The sequence below is a fragment of the Athene cunicularia genome (genome assembly GCF_003259725.1).
Source record: "Athene cunicularia isolate RWA chromosome 4 unlocalized genomic scaffold, athCun1 chr4_part1, whole genome shotgun sequence".
Taxonomy (NCBI): Eukaryota; Metazoa; Chordata; class Aves; order Strigiformes; family Strigidae; genus Athene; species Athene cunicularia.
In genome coordinates this window covers 12190028-12199696 of record NW_020799098.1, presented here as the reverse complement: position 1 = coordinate 12199696, position 9669 = coordinate 12190028, and the positions used below count along the sequence as shown (strand labels likewise).

At 37.7% G+C, this 9669-nt stretch overlaps 1 protein-coding gene across 1 annotated transcript in view; it reads left to right on the top strand.

The window, feature by feature from the left end:
* TBC1D14 (TBC1 domain family member 14) overlaps nucleotides 1-9669 on the top strand; it is a 68632-nt gene that overhangs the window by 32921 nt on the left and 26042 nt on the right. Inside the window, exons 3-5 of the mRNA XM_026846705.1 lie at nucleotides 4125-4243; nucleotides 6823-6905; nucleotides 8964-9081. Of these exons, the coding sequence (XP_026702506.1) occupies nucleotides 4125-4243; nucleotides 6823-6905; nucleotides 8964-9081 (320 nt within the window). The remainder of the gene's footprint in view (nucleotides 1-4124; nucleotides 4244-6822; nucleotides 6906-8963; nucleotides 9082-9669) is intronic.

Below are 9669 nucleotides of genomic sequence, written 5' to 3'. Positions count from 1 at the left end.
GGCGCAGGCCCGCCCGGGGGCTCGGGCTGCTTTGGCGCGGAGGCTGCTGGCTGCGAACCGACGGGAGCGCTCACGGCCAGTCATCTCCCGGCCCGTGCAGGGCTGCCGGCCGCCGAGCAAGAGCCGAGCCGTCCGGTGTCTGCCTCTGTGGCACCTAGCGTGAATATTTCATGTTCGACTTCCTCGGAGAGCGGTTGCCTTTAAACAAACAGGGACGAAACAAGATGACCTTGATAGAGCGGTTGGTGTTATTGTAGGTTCAATTATGCTGTGCTGCTGCTCCCCGGGGAGGCTCCGTGCGTGTGAGAAGTCACACAGCCCTCTCCTGGTTAGCGCAGTTGATCTTTTAGCACTTACCCTGTGTTCTGGTGGGTTGTTTGTATTTCGCCGTAGAGGTGGTCTAGGATCTCTTTGCTTCTCTTTCTTGAAGAATTGCAGAGGATCGCCACAACTTGAGCTTCTTGCATTTCAAATGCAAAGCTATTAGGTTCCACCTAGAATTAAAACTCGGTTTTGGGGGAGGGGTGTGTGTGTGTTTCTGTGGGGTTTTTTGTTTGTTTGGGGTTTTTAAAATCAGTGCTTTAATCTACAGCACGTTCCTTTAGAACATCTTCAAATCCTGGTTCAGTTATTGTGGCTGAAAGCTGAATAGGTTAAGACGAAACCTGGAAGAAAGCCTAAGTGATCTCAGTGATAAGGATGTAGTCTAAATTGTAAACGATCAGCTCATCCTAAAATTAACTTGCAATCATATCAGGTTAGTCACCCTTAATTACAGTATAGGATTTAAATAGATGGCTGAATTATTTGTACCTGTGAGAGATTTGAGTCTGGTTTAAAAAAAAAAAAAAGCTTAAAATGCGCTATTGTGTGGTTCAGCCTATTGCAGTATGTCTGTATGTGCAAATACTTCTACTTGCTCAGTAAGCAGATACTCTTAGTACGAGTTTGTGGGGGCTTCGGTCTGCTTCATTGCTGTATCATACATTGTGCTCTGTTCGAAACTGCATTCTCTTACTAGAATAAAGGATCATTTTCATTTGCTTTTGTCTTCTGTGAATTTCGTGGGGTTGGGGGTTTTTTGGTTTATTGGGGTTTTTTTGGGGGTGGAGTAGGGTCTTGGTTTGTTTTTCAGTTTTCCCTAATAAAAAACGCCGGTCTTGCAGATAATGACTGTCACCAGCAGACATCTTTATTCTTTTTTGGCTGCCACTGAAAAGGATGGAAGTACTACAAAGGACTCAATCTGATAAAATGTGCCACTCCCATTTTTGTGCTGCTCTGGCTTCTTTACTGTAGGGTAGTGCTGAGTAGAACACATCAGTGAATACTTGCTGAAATGCAGGGTAGACTTTTGCTCCTTAAGAGCAAAACATAAAACACTCCTTGACCAAGAAATTCATGGAAGAATGATATGCACAGTGCTGATCTGGATAACTTTGTGCTTAGCTGAATGAGATTTCCAAATTAATTCTACTGTACGGAATAAAATCCCCATTGTAGCCCAGTGTGCACAGTTTTCCTTATCTTCCCAAAGCAATTTTGCTCTGCAGTTGGCTTTCAGTGAAAGAAGACCCCGAAATTCATATTCATAAGCCAAAATCAAGCAGTTTTTCTGGAATTTATACTATAATAAGCATTGGCTGCATGTGTTTTAATGTCAAGTTTGTGATGCTTTAGGAAGATCAATATATGATGATCTCCGCATATTAGCAGTTTCTTAGGGATGCTGAATGGTTTTTCTTTCACTAGTAGTGTCTCAAAAGAGTAAAAACAGATTTAGGGACAAGGTTCACATTGTCTGTGGAGGCAGTAATAGAGGTTAATGTTTGACTACATTAATTTGTGAAAAATAGTTAATTAAAAAATCATTCTCCTAATAGAAACTGGGAAAAAGAGTAGCCATTTGCTTCATTCCTGTCATCACAGTGGATATGCTCTGCAGTTGATGGTGCAGCTGAGGCACGTTATGAGGGTGCACTCATACACTGGTCACTATCAGCTGCTTGCAAGGAGTTATTAATGCAAGAATAATGTCTTAGCTTTCTGAATATACTGTCAATCACAATACCTTTTTTGTAATATTTCTTTGCTTATTTTCTCACTGGACGTTTTTTAATGAATAGCTTTGTCAGCACGAGCACTATCCCTTTACTAAACAAAACTAGGTATTATTTGGTAGTTGAAATACGTTTTTCTTGGTTCTTTTCCTTGTTTTCAAACTGATGTCATGCATAGCAGTATTAACTGGTATTAATGAGCCAGACATTCCAAATTCATGACCGTGTTTCCCGTTACAGCAATGCAGGCGTCATAGCATTGATTGTTGAGACAGTGCCTGGTTAACAAGAAAAAAGAGGGGTTTTCTGTGTCCTGAGTGCTTCACAGACCTGCACTCATGAGTCCCACAGAACTAGCTTGAACTGGAGTGGGAGTTGCATGACACAGAGTAGAAAACCATGGCTGTGTTGCTCTGCATTCATGTGTGGTTTTCATCTATCTTTTCTTTTAAGGTGGTGTTGGAGGAGAAGGCATTTCTGAAAGTGGTAAAGATCTTGTTTTAGTTTCTGAATGATCTGGACTGTTTTGATTGTGTTGTAAAGGTTGGATCTGTTGCCCAAGGAAGTTTTTTCATAATTGACACGTTAGGTTGAGCGAAAGAGATCAGTACCATTGGAGGAGCTGTTTGCGCTAGCAGGAAAAATTCTGTGGCTGGAACGCTGTTCGTAGTGCTTATTCACAATGATTAGTTTTCACAGTATAGTTTCCTTTTTAAAAAAATGTAATAGAAATGTCATAAACAAGCAACACATGTAAGCAGGTGTGTTTTGGAAGTGGCAAAATTCATTATAAAGTTGAATGTGAAAGTATTTATAATACAGACCTGATTTTTCTGTTGGACTGTTTGACCGTGTTTATTGTTTGCATATCACTGATACTTTGAATACTTAATGTTTGCTATAGAACTTCAAGCTTTGGAGTAGATGGGAGTTGTGGAAAGGTTGTTTTATCCCATTAGGTCATGTTTTTGGTACGTTTTCTTCCAAAACAGTGTTTGTAGGAAAAACAAAAATACCATGGTACTTGTAATGCCAGGTTCTCTAATGTAGATCCTAGTGATACAATAATTAAGGGTGGAAGGACTGCTGAGGGGCTAACTCCCCTCTCACAGCAGAGTCTGCTTAGACCAGGTTCTCAGGGCTCACCCACCTGAGCTCTGAATGCCCTCCAGGTCAGAGGTTTCACCGCAACTCAGGGAATATGTCCCAGTGTTTTGACTACCTCCTAGTGATTTTTTTTTTTTTTAATTCCTGAGACCAGAATTCCCATTGTAGCAGTTTGTGCCTGTTGTCTTCATGTTCTTTACACAAGCACCTCAGAGACTTATACTCAACCTTCACCTTCCTGTTACTGCTGTCTACCAAAGATCCCTACAAAGCCTTCTGCTCTGAAGGCCGAACAGGCCCAGTTCTGTCAGCCTCACCTGATGTGTTGCTTGCTTGAGACCCCAGTCATCTTGGTGCCTCTTGCTAGTCTTGCTCTGGTGTGTCAGTGTCTGCATTACAAACAAATTAATATGTTATGCTCTGTTAGGATTAAGGATAGTCATGGCTCAAGGTATAAAACAAGTGTGGGGTTCCTGCCTAACCATGATTTTAACTTTTTTTTTTGCCATTGTTGAACTATTGCATCTGAAAATAGCTTGGGTAGAAGAAATCTTATGATGAGATTTTTAAAACAAGGAGCTTGTGGTCAGTTTTGGCTTCAATTTCTAAACTGTGTAAATCAAAACAAAAATATTTTAAATAGGTCTTATTTTATACCTCAGATAGTATCTGCTATTTGTAAGCTCATTCTTAGCAGTATTTTGTAAAAGCAGGTTGGCACTCAGAGGAACTCAGGATGTTTGTCCAAATAGAAGGAATGTAAAAACCCCTCAAAACTCATTCCAGAATATAAACTTTAACATTGTTTTCAATTCTGAGGTTCGACTAGTTGAAAAGCTTTAAAGGGGCTGCAGTTGGGCAGAGATGTGAAATCATTATCTTGAAGACTTTTAAAATTCTCATGTGCATCATCTCGGTGTTCTCCACTCTTGTAATTTGCCCTGTCTTTTTCTTTAGGAATATGAAGAAAAAACTGGACGAGCTCACAGACCACTCTCTCCTAAACAGAATGTGAGGAAGAATCTTGATTTTGAACCACTCTCCACAACAGCACTTATTTTAGAGGACAGACCAGCGTAAGTTTTGAGAAATACCATAGTGAGGGTCTCTTTAAAATTAGGCTAGCAAAGCTTTTCTTACTGTGTGTGTTTGATTAACTTAGATGATTTTAAAATTTAAAATGATTTTTTTTTCAGGCTAGTGAATGTGATTATGAGAAAAATTATTCACGCAAAAGTAAGCTTATTTTATAATAAAAGCAATGGCTTTGTGTGAAAGGAGGTAACGAGGAGAGCAGAGCTCTACTTCTGAGTAACTCTACCTTCTAAACACAAATAAGGGATTTTTATTTTCCCTGAGTGAACATAAGCATAAAAATGAAGCTGGTATATTCTAAAGAAATTGAGAAGCAAGGATACAGTGTCCTGTTTAGACAGAGAAAGACCACACCTCCATAAATAATGAAGCAATACAATGATTGTTCTGCAGTGGGTTTAGCATTGCATTTTAAAGGTTGTCAAGTACTTGGTAAGTCGTTTCATACTTCTGTTACTGCAAGGAGATTCTTGCATCTGCAGACTAACTCCATAACAATTTACGGGCAGCTGCTTTACCATTAATTGTTCCTGAATTACACAAATTCAGTCACGTTTAGTCAATTTATGAATGTTAGCCAGCTTTACAGGCATGGTATCTGCATTGTTAATATAACTGTGTATTGATGTGAAGAACTGGCATAACATAGGTCCATGTTTTCATCAACAAATCCGTATGAAGAATGCTCATATCAAAGTTGTAAGGTTATTTAAGACACTTTTTGGCTTGATTGGTAAACTACGTGACAAGATTTTTGGGGACATCTAGAACAATGTAAGAGTGTTTATTTGTTAGAGCAGGTTTTATTGTGTATAGCTGGAAACAATACATACTAGCTTATTTTTGTATTTAAAACCTGTCTGTTAAAAATCATTCTTTGTGAATATGAAAAGTACAGTGTTCAGATAGATTGAATTAGTGATATGTTAAGGAATAACATTCAGATTTTACTTTCTTTTCCTACTGTTGATAGACTGAGGAAGTTCTAGCAGAAAAGGTATTTTTAAGATTCTAACCACTTGAATCATCATTTCTTTTGTCTAGTAGGGAAAACTGCTCTGGACAACAGTGCCGTCCTCTGATGAATCTTTCTAAAGAATCTTTAATTGTTTACTTATAGTTTGCATACTATTTTTTTTAACCTGTTAGGCTTTAAGTAATTTCTTTTTGATTTCCTATGGCAAAAAGATTTAAGACTTCTGAAGCAAAAATGCCATGAGACTTTTTCCAAAACGGTTGCTCTTGATTTTGCACTCATTTGTAGCATTTAGGTAAAACTTTCTAGGAAAAATCAATAAATATTCGCTAGTCCCTCTAGCTTTAACTGAAAAAAGTGTTGAATCTTAATAGATGCTAAACATCTCACATATATGTTGATGTTGTTAAGAGACAGGACAAATAATTTAAGTGGTGGAATTTAGGTTAACGGAGCATGCATTGTTTCATCTGGTTTCCTTTCCAAACCTTCCCTAACTTACACCATTTCTAAAGACTTGGATTTAAAAAATATGCTGGTCAATTTATATAAATAAAACTGGGAAAGAGTAAGTAAATCATTCTCTGTAATTAACAATGACACTAATGTGAAAATCCACTTTTCTTGTTCTTGTAACAGTCTTGATTTTAAAAAATATCACATGGCTATGCATACTGTACAGGTTATATGATTATATAAATAGTAAAGCATACTACTATTAATGGTGACTGTTAATGGCTAGCAGCTGCCTTGTGTGACACCTTACAGGAATGTGAAAGTGAATTTTAGTAATCAAAGATATAAACTGTCTTAGGAATACAATAGTGTTCTACAGTACAGAAGAACAAAATACTTAGTCATTTCCTGTTCTGATGTTTTGGTGATCCTGTAGTTGAATGAGATATGTAGTGTGGTGATGTTAATTACAGATATGATTAGCTTAGAGTTAATGTGGTCTGACATAGGAGCACGTGTATTTGTATGGCAGAGATCTTACCAGTCCAGGCTTTAATCACAAATCAAGATGGCTGTGTTGGTATTGAGGATGATTTCAGTGCTACTTCTTGGGGTAGAAGTGAGGAGGAGAAGTTAAGCCTTTAAAATAGAAATGGGGTCTCAGCGCAGGGGGAAAAGGAAGCTGGTGCAGGGAGTCATTACTGCATGTGTAAAGTAAGTTGTGGGTATAACTCTTAAACATGGTGCATGTTGTATCTTACCTGTAGAGATCAATTTAAATCAGAACTACCAACTTGATATATACCAGTGTAGTGCCTTAATTTATGAAGATCAGCCTGTGGTTTCAGTTAGTTTAATAATAAAAATGCTGAAATTACTAAACATTAGGAAACTACTCAGCATAGTTTCTGTATAAAAGTAGTCATAGCTGGTCACTGTTCTTTCCTTCTTTTCTGCTGACTCTGGCTAAAAAAAAAAAATAATCTTTCCAAGGATCTGCTACTCTACTCTGATCAAATATTTTGACAAGAAGCAGTATATGCTTTTCTTTTAGAAGTGTCTGGAATTTTCTTTAGATAGGCATGCCAAGTTTAAATACTGATTTTTATTATTTTTTTTAAATTTAAGGAACCTCCCTGCAAAACCAGCAGAAGAAGCTCAGAAACACAGACAACAGTACGAAGAAATGGTGGTTCAAGCAAAAAAAAGAGGTGATGGAATTTCTTGTCTTCAGAGGAGAGCAGTAGAGTTAAGCAGTATTTCTTGACCTGAAATGCACTTGTGTCAGTTTGTTGCTCTGTAATGAGGAGAGAGAGGAACGGAGATAGTTTCACTAAAAAAAACCCCACTCCAAGCTGAAGAAGAAAACAATACTAGAATCCAGCAGGAAAAAATTTTAATTTGTAACTCTTAAATAATTGGCATCCGTTTGTGGGTTTAAAAACTTATCAATATATTGAAGTAGATTAATCTTCACTAGTTTGACTGATAGACTTATTTAGATAACTACAGAATATTTGATAGTTTTGTTGGGCACAACCTGTTGACCCTGTAGTACATAAATACATAATTTTCGACATAGAAAAATGTACATAGTTATGTTCATTTGATAATCTCCAGCACTTAAAATTTACAGATTTCCCAAGGTTTTGGTCATAATTTCTTATCTGACATTGTTCACAGAAGTTTCTCAGCATCATACCATGCACATCAGGTAGAGCTGACACTGGTGGTTTCCTTTGGCTGCTAAGTTTGAGCATCTGGGTTTTCTAATTAAAAACAGCCATTGCAATAATAGAAAATCTGGACACAGAAATTTTGTGTCCAGTGAGAGCTACTGGAAATATTTTTTTCCAGCTGGCCAGACCCCTGAGGCATATGAAACAGTGGAAGGGTGATATAGACACAGCACTTGCTTGCTTTCTGTGGTTGACATTAATAAAAGTATCCTCTTGTTTTGAACATCTCAACCTACCAATGAAGGTCTGACTTCATGTGACTCCCATGTTAGTATATTCACTTAATATGTAGTAGTCCAGATGAGTTCTTCTGTTCTTTCTTTGCATGTAGGGTGGATGGTTTGGGAGAAATTGGGAGAAGCGGGTCCTTGTGCTGTTTGCACTGGACTCGAGTATGTCACTCTGTCCTGATAAATACCCTGACAAACCCATTTCCCCTAAAGCCACTCCAGATGAAGAGCTTTGCAGAGTGATGTATTGTGTAGAGGTCAGGAAATCAAAGAATGTAAACACCCTGTTTTTGTTTAGAGAAAATTCAAAGCTTGCATTAGGCAGGCTTACAAAGAGCTCATATCAAAGCTGAAAATACTATGAGGCAGTTTGTATGCTTCTGCTCAGACACAGCTGCTTCTGGGTTTTAAAGTGGACCCATCAGATTGTGTGTGTTTGTTCCAAAGACCTTGTCATGATACTGCTGTCCTTCAGTTAATTTTCTTTGCCAGGTCAGTACCTTCCCATATTGTAGACAGTGTTTGCGTGCATGCATGTCCTGTATTTCCACTGTGCTTCTATAAAGACTGTCTGCCTGCATTTGTTAAATTGCATGTCTCACAAATTTGCCAGTGGAAAAAATAGTAGTTGATGATGCAAGGAGGAATACTGAGTGATAATGCAAAAATGTAAAATATGTTTAAACTAGGCATGAAAAATGTTTTGGTTTTAATGAACTGAAGGTTTTCAGTATGTATATATATTTGTGATTTATGACATTTAGATTAACCATACACTAAGTAGCATCAGAAAATGGTGGCTGTTGTGTTTTCCTGACAATGTAGCTAAATCATAATTTACAAAGACAACATGTAAGAGTGAAAACAAAATGCAAAATTCGTATTATTTTAGCCTCTACTTTTGAGTCTGACAAAAAAAAGGTGGTGGGGCTTTATTAGGAAATACTTCGACCTGGCCTACTAGGTGGGGCTGTTGGTTGTCAGAGATGCAAATTCAAAGTTACTAATGTGGTTAGATTTGAAGGATCAAAGGAGCCATATATTATCCAACTCCCTTTGTCCCATCCATAGAAAATGAGAGCCTTACGCATAATTCCACTTTGTTTTTTATTCACATTCAGTATCATTGCTTGGCTTGCTGTATGTCTGGGAGATTTTTAGAATTTGAACAGTCCATTGTACATTTAGGTGAATACAGTGTGCTTTTACGTGTCTGTATAACTATAATGTAATGACTACCTAACTCTGAATATTTGGTTTCTGGTTTTATTAACTTAAAAAGGAAATTACTTTTCTGCAGAGCTTAAAGAAGCTCAGAAGAGAAAAAAACAACTGGAAGAACGCTGTAAACTGGAAGAGAGCATCGGCAATGCTGTTTTAACTTGGAACAATGAAATCTTGCCCAACTGGGAAACTATGTAAGACAGTATGTTATATTGACTTTTAATTAAAATTACTGAGTCTGTATCCTGAGGAGAAGTTAAAGTTAGCAAGTATTATTTTAAATAGTCTTGAAAGCTTTTGTTTGAAAGTCACTTTTGGACAACTACAAATCAAATGAGCAACATTATTTCTACAAGGTGGCTGGAAGGGATGCAGTTCTAGTTTTTACTATTTGTCTTTAGTGGAGGTTCAGGGTATTCAGAAACTGAAACACTGAGAAGTGATCTGTGGTAGAGAATGTAAAAGCAGAAAGCGTGATGCTTGAATGCCATGCATTTGTCAGAAATGAGCTTTCCTTGTCTACTTGAGCTGTTGATGTTAATGTAGCTTGAAATACGTGTATGGTATTATGAAGCTTCTTTAATTATAGAGTGGTATACCTGCTGGGATAATCAAGTCATGGCAAAGAGAAGCTATTTTTAAAAAGTACTGAGTGCTAAGAGATTTCCTACAAAGACACTGCACAGGTAGTTCGTAAACCACCTTCGTTGTTTAGTTTTTCATGGACTTTGCTAGTCATCCTAAAAAGAACTAGGCACACCTTGCCACTGCCCCCCCCCCCC